This window comes from Ostrea edulis, chromosome 5 (assembly GCF_947568905.1).
Source record: "Ostrea edulis chromosome 5, xbOstEdul1.1, whole genome shotgun sequence".
Lineage (NCBI taxonomy): Eukaryota > Metazoa > Mollusca > Bivalvia > Ostreida > Ostreidae > Ostrea > Ostrea edulis.
This window is the reverse complement of record NC_079168.1, coordinates 50,474,070-50,492,244: the sequence shown is the minus strand read 5'-3', so window position 1 is coordinate 50,492,244 and position 18,175 is coordinate 50,474,070. Positions and strand designations below refer to the sequence as shown.

The 18,175-nt window shown below is 34.6% G+C and overlaps 1 protein-coding gene across 1 annotated transcript; it reads right to left on the bottom strand.

Annotated features, from left to right (window-relative positions):
- Window positions 1-8,103: 8,103 nt before the first annotated feature.
- On the bottom strand, window positions 8,104-14,079 carry LOC125650410 (acyl-CoA:lysophosphatidylglycerol acyltransferase 1-like). Its single transcript, XM_056164720.1, has 6 exons — window positions 13,960-14,079; window positions 12,086-12,320; window positions 11,468-11,691; window positions 11,121-11,257; window positions 10,631-10,728; window positions 8,104-8,806 (listed from the first exon to the last, which is right to left on the bottom strand). Exons 2-6 carry the CDS (start codon window positions 12,303-12,305, stop codon window positions 8,325-8,327), a joined length of 1,161 nt encoding a protein of 386 aa, XP_056020695.1. The 5' UTR covers window positions 12,306-12,320; window positions 13,960-14,079; the 3' UTR covers window positions 8,104-8,324.
- Window positions 14,080-18,175: the final 4,096 nt, after the last annotated feature.

The following is an 18,175-nucleotide window of genomic DNA, read 5'->3' as shown; positions in this document are numbered from 1 at the left end:
GATCACCTTCTACAAAAGAGTTCCACTGTTTACCTTTTCTAGGCAATATTCTGGGTCAATGTTTACATAGAAACACTGTTAAATAAATTAAGACCCCGCTGTTAGGGAACATTCAGTTAGATAAGAATTTATTTCAGTCAGGAACGTTTTATATTGACCTAATTATTACAGATATACCACGACAAGATGAAAACACGGCTTAGTACAGACATACTTTCGTTGCAGGCCTATATATATACAGTACATGTGCTAACAACTAACAATAATAATCAAAAGTATAGTATCCAAACTTTCATTTAATTTCCGTTTATTCACTTACGATGATATGTTACGTTGACAGTGCTACCTTTAGGACGAACGCAGATATAGGCCTATATATATATATACCAGAGGATCCAGGATTATGTCCCAGAGAAGTGCACGAGTTCCACCCCATGCAAATTTTATTTTACCAGGAAGTGCAGTCTTTACTCAGGATTAACACTTAGATTTTATACAAGAAATTGCATCAAAATAGGCAGCTAAAATCAGAGATGGGGCGATTACATTGTAAATGTAATTGATTACGATTACGATTACTTTGAAAATCTATGATTACGATTAAGATTGTACATATTTTGAAAGTAATTGATTACAATTACGATTACTGTGAAAAGTAATCATGATTACATGCTTTTGAACAAGAAAAACAACAAATATTTACTGGTTTTATTAATAAGAGGGTATACTAGTTCAGATTATTAAGTTTAATTTAAACAAATTTAGACCTTAGTTGAATGCATGCAAATACTGTAAGTATAATATCATATAGATATGGATAAATCTTATGATGGCACACATAACATACATAAGCTCTAACTGTTATCTATTAAATAATTATTTTAATATAAATATAAAGTAATCATTGTAATCATTATTGTAATCATAAATTACGATTACTTTGCCAAAGTAATTGATTACGATTACGAATTACGATTACTTTGCTTTAAAAACAAATGTATTCAATTACGATTACGATTACTTAAAAAATGTAATCGATTGTAATCAATTACGATTACTGATTACGATTACCCCATCTCTGGCTAAAATTATAGGTCTATTTTCTACCAAGCTCATGGGTTTCGGGCATATGCCCCTTGCGCATATCTCAGACTAGCCTCCACCAAAATTAATGGAATCAAGAAGGGGAAACCACTCTGTAGTGTAATGAATATCACGCAGTGAGATAAAATCTCCACAGATATCCTTAAATTTGATATTTTCTCAGAGAGATACATGCAGTTCTGCAGCTAGAAAAAAAGGACAAATTTATATCTCCGTGAATGGGTAGTATAACTCATCTCCTACTTTTCTTCTTGAGCACCAATAGGGAATCAGATTATTCTTGAAAATCTGATAAAAATTGAGTAAGAAACATAACTTCGATTTTGAACTTTAGAATAATGCAGATTAGAGTTATTCAAAAAATCATTTGTACCTGACTTTGTAAAACAGTGGAATTTATTAAATGTAGAAACCAGAGAAGCCATCTCAATCAATTCATTCCGCAAAAATATAATAACAGACATTACAATACCACCATCATATTACTCTTTTGTAAAACGATATATCAACATTATTCATACAAAGCTAAGATACAACTGTATACTTAATTATGATCTTTATAAATTAAATATTACAAATTCTCCGTTTTGTTCATGTGGACATACTAATGAAGATATATATCATTTCTTTTTTGCTTGTAAAAATTACTCCAGGGCTAGAAATGATCTTTTTAATCGCCTTTTCATGCTTGACTTGGTTAATATTGATACAAAATTGTTATTATGCGGTGATGTCAATTTACCTCTGCAAACTAATATAACTATTTTTTCAGTTGTTCATAAATTTATAGAAGAAACTTGCAGATTTGTTTAATAATTGTACATTATACCTGTTAATTATTACCTTGCATGACATATTGTAATATTTTAGGAGAGGGACTTGTAAGTTGTCAGAACTTGTTCCCAATCCTTTTGATTTCATCAATAAAATATGTTCAAAACAAAAACAAAACAACTTCAGAATTTCCCTGGCAATGACCTTGATCTTTCAACAGTAACCTTGAAACTAACAGGAACCAATCTGTATTTCAGGGTATCATCCCTGTACATTTGATAGAAATCGAGCGAGAGAGCAACAAACGAACAAAGAAAGATTGAACGAAAGGATATTTATTTGATACATACATGTATATATGCAGATCCCTCCTTGTATTCTTGTTCTGTTGTATGTAAGGCGAATGCACCGGCGGTGCATAGAGAATTCACCTAACTACGTATACATTTGTTTCAATATATATAATTTTGAAGCAATCCTAGCCAGGCATGCAGTACTTAGTTCAATGCTCTGATAGACCCAAGAGTCCTGAAATTCAATGTTCACAACATACAGTAGTAGTCCAGTTCCTTTCACATTTGATATCGCTCTTATAGAGCAGGATTCCTCAACCCATCTAGGTCTATTCTACTGTGACCCTCCCAGAAAAATGGCTTTACAGAATTAGTACCCCTTCACTTCAGAGTAGGAACCCGCTCCCACGAAATCCCACTTCAGAGTCAGTTCTTATATACACTAACATTAAACCACTATTGTAGCATCAGGAAATGGTTTGAATAAAATTGAAACTACAGTATTTGTGGATGCTTGCATATTTATTTGATAATATATATGCTTTTTAAAGATTTTTTTTTTTCTTCATTTCCCCGCACAAAACATTAAAATATAAATCCTTAAACCTGTAAACAGTGGCGCATTCAAATTTGAGGTAAATCGTGGTCTCGTTTAGAAAAATGTAAACAATAACAGAAGCAAGAATTCCTTCCATTCTCAAAGAAGTAAATGACAAAATCTTTTGGTTTATTGAATTACTTTTTTGGGGAGATCTTGATTTTTTCCAAAAACCCTTATTATTTGCGTCATCTTATTAATTTCACCTTACCAAAAATGATAGAAAATAGTAAAAATGACTACATAGGAGACATATTTCAAGCCCTATAAAATCTGTAAAATCCAGGAGCTCTCACCAGGGTCTCGCCCTGGACCCACTGGGGGTCTCAAGGCGGCCCCAGACGCCTGTCTCATAAGGTTGCGCACCCTAACCGCAATTCCTGGATCCGCCCCTGGTAAAGGAGCGCCCACTTTGTCCCTCTGGATCATAGTGTGAAAGAATTTGAATCTATATACATGTACTCCAAGATAATGCTTTCACATCAGTTTGACACCTTATATCCTTGTGGTTCTTAGAAGATTTTAGATATTTTTCATATATATTTATTATTTAATTTGAATCCCTTTGTAGCCCGGTCTTGGCCCAGGGATTTGAATAAAAATGAGTCTACAGTATATATATGAGGATGCTTGTTAAGCGTAGTTAGCTGAGTATTTCAATGCTCTAACAAACTCAGGAACCCTGGGAATATATATATATATATATACAGTATATATGCAACACGGGTTCTTGGTTTCTGTTAAAAAGTTATGACCTCTGTATACTAATGTGTTATTATTAGTATACAGAGGTCATAACTTGTTTACAGAAACAAGTACCTGTGATATGCAACGTACAGCAATAGCCCAGTTATATTTTCACAGTTTGTACCAGTCTTACAGAGAAGGATTTCTCCTCTATAATCCAGTGGCGGATTTAGAGGGGACGCAGCCCCCCCCCCCCCCCCCCCTAAAATTTTCAAATTTAAGGTAAATCGCGGTATCTTGTTTCGGAAAATGTACTAAACGATAAAAGAAGCAATAATTTCTTCCACTCCCTGAGAAATAAATGACAAAATCCTTTGCTTTCTTGAATTACTTTCTTGGGAAAACTTAATTTTTTCCAAAAACTCCTTAAAATTTGGGTCATTTTATTAATAAAGTGGCGCCCCCCATAACCACAATTCCTGGATCCGCCCCTGTAACCCCCTAGAAAACTGGCTATAAAGTAGGTTAATTATTCTCGGATCTAGACGTCACATCTAAAGAGCATAATTAGTATCACTGTATGAATGTAACAACTTACAGTATGGTAGCCAAATATTGTCCAAAAATGACATAATGATTCCAAAACTTCAATCTGCAAAACTACAGTATAGATACGTGTTCACTGACTAACTGGTATCAAAATGCCTATTTCCCCAAGATTCATACTACATACATGAAGAATGGACAGAGGCGTCTCTTCCTCCTCTCTCCTTCCTTCACTCCACTTCCCCTCTAATGTCATCTTTTTTTTCCTTTATGCCCTTTTATCCCCCCCCCCTTCAATTCCCTTCCACCATCTTTCACACTGTACACCCCCACCGACGGTGTTAAACGTACAAGTAAGAGTTATTTCTCTTGGTATGTGAAGAATCTACCTTTCCCATTTCCCATCGAAGAGATGTTTAAATAATGAAATTAAAGAAGATAGATAGAAATGGGTTTTTATTGTTGTAGTTTTTCTTTTAGATAAAGAAGACAGAACTAGGTTGGTTAAATTTGACCACTGGTTAGGCTAACCACTTGTTAACCTTAACCCAGGTTTTGAGCAACCCAGTCCTGGGTTTTTCATCCTCTGTGGCACAAAAGTTATCTACAGTATGCATTTATATCTCTAGGTCTTATCCATCTTTTTCATTTTTCTGCTGATTGTCTTCCTCCAAGTCACGTTGCCCCCTTTCCTTTCATAATTTGATGTCCGCTTTGAACAACGCCGCTTCATTTCTTATTTCACATGTCTTTGCTGCTGATATGACCTATAACCATATATTGTCTATTTTTGCTACTGACATGACCTATAACCAACTGTATTGTCTATTCTCTCTAATGCATCGACCAATTTGGTGTTCTGCATAGAGCGAGGCCAGTGTAAGTCAATTATAGTTAATATTAATTGGGAAAATATTACACTCACGTCGGTGCTGTCTCCATATGAGTGAAAAATTCTCTTGTGAGACGTACGTTAACATTTTTGTTCTGCATCTTACTGTTGTTTTTGTCCCACATTATTTTGCCAATGTCTATTCATTCATTATCCTTCTCCCATAATTCAGAATTCTATCATCTGTTTGATACATTGTAATTTTCATTATGATACTTTAAACAGGCTAAGCCACAACTTTCAAATGGATGAAATAAAGCGATGGGAATCGGCTCATTCAGTTCTTCCCAGAACCGTTAGAGAAGGTTGGAATTCACTGAAAAAGATTTTAAGAAAAGACAAATCACCAACACAGGGTGTTCTTTCTGTAGCTAACATGACATTAAGTAATTTATCGCCGTCTGTTAGGGAAGATACAAAGTCCAGGTTTATGGAGCGCCAAATTAACATAAACTCAAATAATTGAAGATATCTTCAATTATTTGAAGATATCATGAATTCAATTACTACTTTCTTTAATTGAATTAATGCGCGCATTAAATCAATAATTGCTCTCTTCAATTCAATTAATACGCGCATCAATTGAATTAATGAGAGCAATAATAGATTTGATGCGCGCATTAATTCAATTATTGCTCTCCTCAATTCAATTGATGAGAGCATCAATTTCGTAGAAATATTGCTCGCAATAATTAATTTAGAGCTTGGTATAATAATTTGATGATCTCTTTAATTCAATTGAAGATATCTTTAATTATTTACAATGTTTTTGTATAAGGAATTAATGCGCGCATCAATTCTTTTAAAGAGAACAACAATTCAATTAAAGGGATCATTAATCCAATTGTGGATATGTTGAATTGAAGATATCTTTAATTATTTAGTAGCTCTCTCTAAAATAATTATTGCTCTCTTCAAATTAATTAAAGATATCATTAATTCATTTGAAGAGATCATTAATTCAATTAAAGCGCGCATCAATTCAGCAGAAGAATTAATGATATCATCAATTCAATTAATGCGCGCAATAATTCAGAATTGAAGATATCATCAATTATTTGAAGAGATCTTTAATTAAATTGTTGCGCGCATCAAATGAATTGATGATATCTTCAAATAATTGAAGATATCTTCAATTATTTGAGTTTATGTTAATTTGGCGCTCCATACAGGTTACTGGTGCCAAATGACGTATTGCATCAAACTCTTACACCCATTGAGGTTATTGGGGACGAGAAATGGGTTGTTGTTTTTTTCGGTCGATTTCCAATGCACAGTTTGGCTCACAAGACAGACATGTCGGAAGTCGAATTCGTTGTATTGTCGAATTAGTGATGGACATTAACAGGTATCTCCACCAAGATGCATACACCTACATGTCGTCTAACCGGACAGATTTGAAACGTCCGTTTCAGACGAAGCCAGGGTGTCACACGACATGAAAAAATCTCTGCAGAATGAGATATTACGCTTGGTGAAAGACGGCTACTCCATATCTATGCATCTGCAAATGCTTTGAATCGATCAATTGTCACAATATTTCCATCAATACAAAATGTGACAATAAACCGGGACAATACGTCCTCTTTCTAAACCTTCACTACAAAGTCCTCCTATGTTAATAATATGGACTCATATATCCAATATAAATTTAATCAACTGAAGATCAAAGCATTTCGTATCTTGTCACAAGAAAGGCGATTTTTCTCAAGAGTTTGCCTTAGAAAATTCACCCTTGAAAAAACAGAAAGTCTCGAATGATTTTCCTGCTCAGGGTTGTCATTCCAAACAATCTCGACAAAGATGTGCCAAGTAATGGCTTAGGTGAGTACTGGAAAACAAAACACGTGTGATAGAGAGTTAGTTTAACAGTCAAATGACTTATTTGAAGCAAGCAGCAGTGTCACCTAAGTGCATTTTAATTGCTATAAGTGGCCGAAGCTGAAAGTAAATTTCCAGACATAAATTATGAAGAACTGCTCCGAGATTCGGTGAAGGCGTCAGTCCAAATATTCAGCAGAGCCGAATCTCAACCGAGATTACCCTAAACCATATGTATTCCTGCCGTACATATCAAGATGCATTAGATATTCTGTTGGGCAAGTGTCCCGCGGTTATCTCAACCCTCATAACTTTTTATTGTTCAAATATCTTGAAAGTAAACATATTCTTGTTGCACGTGACACAATGCACTGAGCACAGGTTTTAATTGTCATTTTTCCACCTCATTTGCCCCTCAAGGTGAAAAAAAAAAATCCGAAAACTTAATTCACATCTAAAGGACACCACCAAGTATCTCCCAAAAGATGATTTGGCTACTGCGTAAAATCTGGGAACCAGTTATATATATATATATATATATATATATATATATATATATATATAATATATATATATATATATATATATATATACATGTATATATAAACGTCATTTTTCGACACCCCAGGATGAAAATGAAAATTCCAAAACCGTATTGTACATCTAGTGGAAAATACAAATCATCTTCCAAAAGTTGATATGGTTACTGTGTAAAATATAAGAGGAGTTTTAGGAACCATTTTTGGGGGTAGAAAAACGAGTTTCTTGTCCCCCATTTGACCCCAAGGATAAAAGTCTTTTCAAAACTTTATTGCACATATACAGGGCACCACCTATCATATCCCAAAAGATTAAATTCTTACTGCTTAGAATAAAAGAAGAGTTTGAGGAAGAAGAAAGTGCGACAGACGGACGGACCAGGGTTAGCACACCTTAACTTTCTTTAGAAAGTGTGGGTATAATTACCAAATATGTTTGATATTTATACATGTATATGTACCAGTACATTTCCATCCCCATTGTTTTTGCCTTTAATATCTTTATAAATAGTAATGATAGCAATTTACTCGTAACAATATTAATGCACGAATGAATTTTGAAAAATTCTAACGGCCGAGAATTCCGATAGAAGTGAAAGTAGAACGTAAATGTAAGTAAATGTAAGTAAGTGGACTTCATACATGTCTATTTTGAAAATACGTGAGGATATGAACAGCTGCAACACTTTACGTCGGCATACGTAATGAAGCACCTTATGATGTATTTTCACTCCCCGCCCTACCCCACAAGTATCCTATTGTTGCCATGGACAACGCCAATGTGAGTAAGTCAATCAAGCATGCGCTCCCACAGCAACATTCCATTTGATAATATGACGTAAAAACATGTTTCTTTTTCAGTCTTGGTTTACTAAGAAGATCAAGATATTCAAATACCTGAGTTTTACTTACACGGAAATGTCAATGCGTTGTCATATGATTGGTTTTCAGCACTGAATTTCAATATACTGCACAGAATTTAGTATAGCTTTTAAAATCACTAGTACATTCATATCGCTGAGACTGAGAGTTGTCAAGGTTAAAGACCATATTCAAACATGTCACCATTGTTATTCCTTAGAAGGGGGTACGGAAAAGAGAAAATACTTTACAAAGTCGTAAATGAAATAAAAGATGTAGCATACAGTGATAAGAAAAATTGATTTCCAACCGATGAACGATAAAACTGGAGGATACACAAAGATGCATAACCACCACATCCAAACAGTGTAAAATAAGACGTAGAGGATGATCCCTGTGACGTCATATTCCACTCTCTCTACTGCATTCTCTTCTAGATTTCCAGTCCTATAGAACTGTTCTAACATTGCGTCCTTTTCGACATATCTATCGTACAACCACTTTGTGAATCCCTCCGTGTCGCTAGGAACGCTATTTATATCGAACACTCGATAATGTACGTGGATAGGTGGATATTCTCCCCTGGAGAAAATCAGGAACAGGGCGTTTGGAGCTTCTCCGTTTGGGTAAGCTATCGTCATGTCGATAACCCACTTTAACTTTCCTGACTTCTGCTTTATGTTAGAAAGACCTATATAAAGAAATAATGAAAATGTAATGGACATATTCAGATCAGCAGAGTATTCGTCGTTCCGTAAGTCATTTTACCTTCTTCTTTTTGGTTGTCTTATGGAGAATATCTAAATATTACACTATTACACTTACACATAAAAACTACAGGGAAAACTATGGAGCGCCAAATTAACATAAACTCAAATAATTGAAGATATCTTCAATTATTTGAAGATATCATCAATTCATTTGATGCGCGCAACAATTTAATTAAAGATCTTTTCAAATAATTAATGATATCTTCAATTCTGAATTATTGCGCGCATTAAATGAATTGATGATAGCATTAATTCTTCTGCTGAATTGATGCGCGCTTTATTGAATTAATGATTTCCTCAAATGAATTAATGATATCAACAATTGAATTGATGCGCGCTACCATTCAATTGAAGAGAGCAATAATTGATATAATGCGCGCATTAAATCAATTGATGACAGCAATAATTGAATTGATGAGCGCATTAATTCATTTGATGAGAGCAATAATGGATTTAATGCGCGCATTAATTCAATTATTGCTCTCTTCAATTGAATTAATGATATCTTTAATTCATTTGAAGAGAGCAATAATTCTTTTAGAGAGAGCAACTAAATAATTAAAGATATCCTCAATTTAACATATCCACAATTGAATTAATGATCTCTTTAATTGAATTGTTGTTCTCTTTAAAAGAATTTATGCGCGCAATAATTCCTTATACAAAAGCATTGTAAATAATTAAAGATATCTTCAATTGAATTAAAGAGATAATCAAATTATTTATACCGAGCTCTAAATCAATTATTGCGAACAATATTTCTACGAAATTAATGCTCTCATCCATTGAATTGAAGAGAGCAATAATTGAATTAATGCGCGCATCAAATCTATTATTGCTCTCATTAATTCAATTGATGCTCTCATCAATTGAATTGAAGAGAGCAATAATTGAATTAATGTGCGCATTAAATCAATTATTGCTCTCATTAATTCAATTGATGCGCGCATTAATTCAATTGATGAGAGCAATAATTGAATTGAAGCGCGCATTAATTCATTTGATGAGAGCAATAATTGATTTAATGCGCGTATTAATTCAATTAAAGAGAGCAATAATTGAATTGATGATATCTTCAAATAATTGAAGATATCTTCAATTATTTGAGTTTATGTTAATTTGGCGCTCCATAGAAAACCACCACTTTAGAATATCCACACATCAATAAAATGGTACCCAATAAAATAGCTAAATATCTTTCTTTGCATCAGAATGCCTGCCCAACGGATTTATAGTCAGCTACAAACCACACGTATGGTCTTTGTCTAGTGCAAGTGTTGCGCTCTGGCTGATTCATCCTTTAAATTCACATGTCCGATTCGCATAAAGGACAGCTGATGAGAGGATACGAATCGGACATTTGCCTGGCGAAGATGGTTTTTTTTAATTTATTTTTTTTAGCTTTACATCTCTAAAAGAATGACTCGAAACAAATTGCAAGACCACCCCCCCCCCCCCTCCTCCTGAACTTTGTACAAGGCTGTCTCATAAAACTCACACCTGAATGAAAGTCACATTAAATGTCGTCTTACTGTACCAGACAGGTCCACGGCACCAGGAGGAGAGAACACCACTAGATACCATACCTGTAGGATTCGAACCTATATACTGATCTCTAGACAAGAGCTCTACGAACTGAGCCATCTTGCCAACGAAGCTGTTTACACTCACATACAGTACGTTTTGTAAAGGGGATCGTATGAAGCACGAAAAAAAAATGATAAAGTAGAAGAATACATGTATACCTGCATTCGGTGCTAATTCATCCAGTATGGTTTTTGCCACTCCCAAACGAGGCAGACAAACATTTTCCAGCACAGGCAAACCATGCTTCTTTGCGTACCTTAAACACAGAATCTTCAACATATACTGTATGTCAGACCACCTTTAGAGATAGCATACTTCACCCTCTCCAGACTTAATGCGGTAAAAAGGTACATAATATATGTAACTAAGCAAAACATTTTTGGAAACCTGAACAATCACATTTAACACTAAAAAAAAAACCGTGAAAAATCTTTGAAATCGGGAGATTTATTTCAATCGGACGAGGGCAAACAACAACTGATTAATTTCAACGGCATATTATGGAATCAAGTTCAACATACCGGTATTATACAGTAATTGCACTCTATCTAAATAGATTTTATGACATAACTTTATACTGAATATCACAATATCCCCTGTAGTGGGGGTTGAGCCAATTTCGATTTTTCCGATACGAATATCCAATACCTCTGGCTTCCCGGCTTTCTAGTGCACAAAAACCCGCCCTCGGGAAACAGCACGATCCATTTCTTCAGGGTCTTGGAATAAACACTAGTTAAGTGTTCTCTGAGTTTCCCTATCTGTTCATTTCGTTCTTCTACAGTCTTAAAAAAGTATATATATATATATATATATATAAAATTTGTTACTGTATGGCTTCAAAACTATCATAGCACGAACTATGACCTTATAATAAATAGATACACAATTACGTAACTATTCCGTATTTACAAGGCTTTGCAATTATTTCATTGCGAATGTTCATATGTTTGACAGAATACCTCTTGCAAAATCTAGAAAGGTTTTTGAATTACTGAACAAGGCTGTTTCAGAAAGAAATCTCCGTGAAGACGTGATATCCATCCAAAATGAGTGAGTCGGAAGACGTGGTCCATGATCCAAGTCATGTGACCAGTGACCATACCCTTTGGGTGTAGAGACTGCATGATGACCGCAATATCAGAAGTAGACTGGTGATTACACATTAGAAGGGCCTCGTCATGAAAAATTTCTTTCAAAGAATCGCCAGTTTCTTTTACTGCAAAATAATTTCCAAAGTAACAATAAATAGATAAATTACTTACTGAAATATGAAAATCTTAGATATAAATGCACTATCGATACTATGAATTAAAAAATAATACTGCAATACAGACCTGGAGGTTATAAAACTTTTACAGTACTCATACTCAAACTCAGCCATGTTTGTTTTGAGTACAACTCTGAGCAAGCTCCCAGCATATTCACAAAAAACTTGACCATGTACTCCATTCGAATATGAGAATAATTTTAGAAAAGTATGGGTAGGATTTAGAGCACGGAGTTTGAGTTTGAGTATACAAACTTGCTCCAAAACATTTTATAACCTCCCGGCCAGGTTGTCTTGCCATTTATTAAAATTTGCCAAAATAAAGTATATGATATTGACATACAAACAACTTTTTCGGTGTAAAACCATGACGTCACACCACCTAGAACAGCCTTAAACAAATGAGCATCTATGGTCCAGAAGAGTCGAGGGTGAAGAAACCTTAGCGGTAACAGCAAAATGTGGAAAGTCACAAAAACTGGGACGCCGACACATTGTGTGTAGAGGAAGTAGGCACCCTTAACAATGTAATACATCCCAGCAAACACGTGTTCTTCATCCATCTCTATAAATGTACTCTACAGAAAATTAAAAGACATGGTTTTAAATGCGTTTAAACTTGGTCTTTATATATATATATATATATATATATATATATATTACACTCACTGCAAAAGTAAAACAATTTATGTACATTACTGTTCGTTATTCAAGGTGAAGATAACGAACAGCGATCAATCTCATAACTCCTATAAGCAATACAGATTGGATAGTTGGGCAAACACGGACCCCCGGACACGCCAGAGGTGGGATCAGGTGCCTAGGAGGAGTAAGTATCCCCTGCTGACCGGTCACACCAGCCGTGAGCCCTATCCTGATCAGGTAAACGGAGTTATCCGCAGTCAAAATCAGTGTGCCAAGAACGGCTTAACAATCGGTATGAACACGTCAGACAGCATTTGACCCAATGATAGGTTGTATTGACGAACTAGATCGTTATAACGACCATAAAATTTGCGAAATGCTGACTTCAATCGAGACTGTTGAAACCCCTGTACCATCAACTTGTTTGTCAGTAGCTTACCTCGATTTAAAAACTGAATATACGCAGAACAAGCTCTTGCATATCGAATCAGTTGAGATATATAAACACCATATGCAGGTGTTAATGGAATATTGCTACATAAATATGGGAAGTTGACGATGGAGAAGCTGAAATCATTCCGTTTCTCATACAGTTGAGTTGTCAGTTTGCCGTTAATGTCTACTTTCAATAAAATATCTAAGTAAGAAGCAGAAGTGGACGACTCTGTGGTGTCCTTTATCTCGAGCTCACAGGGATATATCAAATCGAATTGAAGGCCACAGCGAGATATTTTTTCTCCTCGCGTAGAAGTTTTTGAATAAATTATGCTTCATATGAATATAGAAACAGGTCAGCTAACAAAGGAGCACAATTCGTGCCCATGAGAATTCCAACAGACTGTTGGAAGACCTGATCACCAAAGACCACGAAGATATTGTCAATGAGGAACTCTAGCATATTTTTTATTTCAACTTCAGAGTACTTGTGCGTAGAATCAGAGTGATGTTTAACAAAGTAAGTTTTTGAATGACTGATCACTAGATATGAATATTTCCGTTTTCCATTTTTGTTGAAGAAGTAACTGTCTATGATATCAAAAAGTCTATCTTCACCTTTCATTGGTCTGTATTACATGAACATAATTCTAATCTTTTTTATCACTCGCTGCAACAGTAACAGTATTTGTAGTCATTATTGGTCTGCATTCCATTAATAAAGCTTTTATCTTGCTAATCACTCGTTGGAACAGTAACCGATTTTGAAAAGTGTACACATGATAATAGACAATCATACATGTATACATGTAAATACTTTACAATATTTATTTACGTCGAATATTTTTAAATAGCGAATAATCAAGCAATGTCAAATACACATATAAAAATATACACATGGAGAAATACAACACATATAAAAGTACACCATTCTGCAGCGTGTTTATATAAAGAATTTCTGAAAATCGAAAAGAATATAACATCTGTCCAGCAGATTTTAAACGTACAAGTGTATATGATACAGCGGTCTGCTTCCCGAAGGCCCTTAACAGGGTCAATGAATTTTCAAAGAAGACTAAATTCTTCATGAAAAAGTAATTAATATGAAATACGAAATCTTAGTAAAATGTTACTTACAAAAATATGTGTCTAGCTTGTCCAATCATTTAGTGTATCGCACAGGTATAGAGCAAAAGAAGACATTCACCTGTATAAAGTCCATATGTGTGCCTAGTTTAAAATCGGTCAGCTACCGATAACTGTGTGGAATTCGATCTGCATCGTCCTATCTACTGATGGTGACGATAAAAGTAATCCTATCAATGCATTTACAATACTAGTACCTAGTAGAGAAAACTTGTTTCATTTCTATTTATAATGTCATCAACATATAATTAGTGCATAAATTTATACAGTTAGTAAGGCACTATATCACCAGTGTATGAATTTACATCCATTAGTAAAAGACCATATCATTGGTGTATGAATTCACATCCATTAGTAAGGCACTATATGAATTTACATCCATTAGTAAGGTACCATATCATTGGTGTATGAATTCACATCCATTATTAAGGTACTGTATGAATTTACATCCATTAGTAAGGCACTAAAAGAATTTACATCCACTAATAAGGTGTATGAATTCACATCTATTTGTAAGGCACTATATGAATGAAAGGTGAAGATAACGAACAGTGATCAATCTCATTACTCCAATAAGCAATACAAAATAGAGAGTTGGGCAAACACGGACCCCTGGATATACCAGAGGTGGGATCAGGTGCCTGGGGGGAGTAAGCACCCCCTCTCGATCGGTCACACCCGCCGTGAGTCCTATAACTTGATCAGGTAAACGGAGTTATACGTAGTCAAAATCAGTGTGCCAAGAACAGCCTAACAATCGGTATGAAACACGTCAGACAGATTTGACCCAATGATAAGATCATTAAAACGACCATAGAATTTGCGAAATGCTGACTTTAAACGAGACTGTTGAAACCCCTGTACCATCAACTTGTTTGTCAGTAGCCTGCTTTAAAAACTGACCACAAACAGAACAAGCTCTTTAGTATCGAATCAGTTGAGAGAAATAAACACCATATGCAGGTGATAATGGAATATTGCTACATAAATATGGGAAGTTGACGATGGGGAAGCTGAAATCATCCCGTTTGTCATAAAGTTGTGTTGTTAGTTTGCCGTTAATATCTACTTTCAATAAAATCTCTAAGTATGAAGCAGAAGTGGACGACTCTGTGGTGTCTTTTATTTCGAGTTCACGGGGATATATATCGAATTGACATATGAATATAAATTATTATTGTTAATAGATAATACGTCGTCGATATATCTAAATGTCGCATTGAAGGCTACAGCAAGAGATTTTTTCTTCTCACGTAGAAGTATTTGAATAAATTCTGCTTCACGGGAATATAAAAAGAGGTCAGCTTACAAAGGAGCACAAGTCGTACCCATGGGAATTCCAACAGACTGTTGGAAGACCTGATCACCAAAGACCACGAAGATATTGTCAATGAGGAACTCCAGCATATTTTTTATTTCAACTTCAGAGTACTTGTGTGTGGAATCCGAGTGGCGTTTAAAAAAGTAATTTTTTGGATGACTGATCACTTGATAGAAATATTTCCGTTTTCCATTTTTGTTGAAGAAGCAACTGGCTATGATGTCAAAACGTCTAGTCTTTAATTTATCGTGAGGAGTGGTCGTGTAAAGTGTTGAAAAGTCATACGTTTTAATGTTGTTGATTTGAGAAAAGTTTTGCAATTTCAAGTTTACTAAAAGTTCTTTTAAAATGTTTAGAATCCACATTTAATTTACATCACTTCTGGCATATGTAGTCGCACAGTAAATTTGAATTTTCTCCTTCACAAATATTAATATTTTTGTGAGGAGGAAAGATAGGGGCTTGGTAGAACATTTACTGGATCCAGCAATGTATCTTTTTAAGGGTTTTTATGAAGTTTAGAAATCCAATATAGGTACGGTAACTCATTATTCATCCGACCAATTGACTGGGATATTATATGTGTCTAAAACATATTCCTCATGTAACCTATATTAATCTTTTATCACTTCTGGTTTACTAAACACAGACGGATAGATGGTACGTATTTTTGTTTTAATATATCTAATGCGGGATTTTAATATTCCTCTTATACTTTTAATCCATTCTGACAATGTATAAAGTTCTTTTTTCATATTTCGCCCATCGTCTGACATAATCCTCGACAGAATTCATAATAGAGATGAAGTTCTGTCGCCAATTGAAAGACCGAGGTTCTCTGTATTTAGGACCTTTTAGAATAAGTGATTTGATGTCCTCATTTTCAACTATATCAACATCACCAGTAACGACATGTCCAGCTGGACTATAGTTGAAAGAAGATGAAGAACACGTAGGTGGATTAAGTATAAGATGGTCTAAATTTAGGCACTGCAAAGTTTGTTTATAATTAAAAAGTTTGGATGCAATAGTAGAAGTATATTTGTAGGAAATACTGGGTGTAGACTTGAACTTGAAATAAGTTGGAATACACGACTGAACTCTTTTATGACGAAGAATGTTTCTTATGTTGACGGCATCTTTTCCTTTGTAAATTTGAGCTTAAGGAACTGGCGACATGATTTGGAAAGAATATCATCCATGACCCGTGGTGGTTTAAAGAGCCTGTGATTGGCGACATCCATAATCATAGAGTTCAGTCTATATTCAGGTGTTGAAAAATCCAAGAATAGACTAGCTGTGCCTTCTTGAAATAACATATATAAAACTCTCAAAGGAACCGAGTAAAGTTTTGTGCGAATATGTTGTGGACCTAATTGTCTGTTGACGTAAGGTAAAAGTGAATCAAACGTGACATCATTTATACTTGGTCATTTATATGAACGATGTCCATGACTGCGTTTCCGTCTTTGAATATTGGGAAAGAATCTCACCACATTCACGTAATTTCCGTGTGGACTAGTCATATACATTATCATTGCATCCGTGTGGAAATGCAGTACCTAGAGTCCTGATCCACTGGTCTTCTCGTCTACGAAAAGGGGTACTAATACTTAATGTTGGGCTATTTGTTTGACGGAAAAAAAATAATTCAAAATCCTGACCTTCATGGACAAGATGAAGTGGTCCGGTGAATTAAAATGCTTGTAAAGAAGTTGGTTACCACTATTGTTTATTTGAAATATGTGGCCAGATATTACATTCATTAGTAAAGTACCGTATCATGTATAAATTTACATCAATTAGTAAGGTACTGTATCATTAGTGTATGAATTCACATCCATTAGTAAGGCACTATATGAATTAACATCCATTAGTAAGGCACTATATGAATTCACATCCATTAATAAGGTGTATGAATTCACATCTATTTGTAAGGCACTATATATGAATTTACATCCATTATTAAACATTGCATCATTGGTGTATGAATTTACATCCATTAGTAAGGCACTATATCATTGGTGTATGAATTTACATCCATTAGTAAAACATTGCATCATTGGTGTATGAATTCATATGCATCAGTAAAGCATAGTATCATACCATTAGTGTATTAATTTACATTAAAGGAACATGGACACGATTTGAGCTGAACATTTTCAAATTTTATTTTTTGATTTTTAATGTTAAGAATGCTTAACTAAGATATTACTAATGATCAGCAAAAATCTGAATGTCAGTAGTCAAAATACATAGGAGATACAGAGGTCACAAGTCCTTGTTATGTAATCAAGACTCGTGCCATGCTTTTGTTTACTTAGGTTAAATAAACTAGTAAAAGTTTTGTTTAAAGCCGATTTTTTCAATTTATAAGTGAATTCTTAACACAATTAAATATTTTCTAGTGTTTGGCACATCTCATTTTGTTTTAAACACGCTATTTTCTATTAAACAGTCTAATGTAAACAAAAACATGACACGCGCCTTGTTTACATAACAAAGAATTGCGAGTGCTGTATCTCACTTATAACTCAACAACTGATATTCAAATTTTGGTTGATCATTTGAAATACTTTAGTTAAGCATTGTAAACAATAAAAGTGGAAAAATAAAATTTGTGAAATTTTTCAGCTCAAATCGTGTCCATGCCCCTTTAACATTTTCACTCTTGTAAGGACTTAACAAGCTTTAGGTAAGAGCTAAAAATTTTGACCTATGGATGACACAAGTTTAAGGTCGTCGCAGTGGGGTTTCTTTATCATACTAATGCCAACCGTGACTCTTGACCTCCATTTTAAAATATTACAATTTTCATATGTACACTGGATAATCAACAAGGTCTGTTACGGAACGTTTGGTCGCCGGCGACCATTCGTGCCAGAC

Coding starts and splice junctions, on each gene's coding strand:
- LOC125650410 (XM_056164720.1), bottom strand. CDS start 12,305: ATGGATGAAGAACACGTGTTTGCTGGGATGTATTACATTGTTAAGGGT. Junction 11,692..12,085: donor TTACACCGAAAAAGTTGTTT/GTATGTCAATAT, acceptor ATTATTTTGCAG/TAAAAGAAACTGGCGATTCT. Junction 11,258..11,467: donor TTCTGAAACAGCCTTGTTCA/GTAATTCAAAAA, acceptor TACTTTTTTAAG/ACTGTAGAAGAACGAAATGA.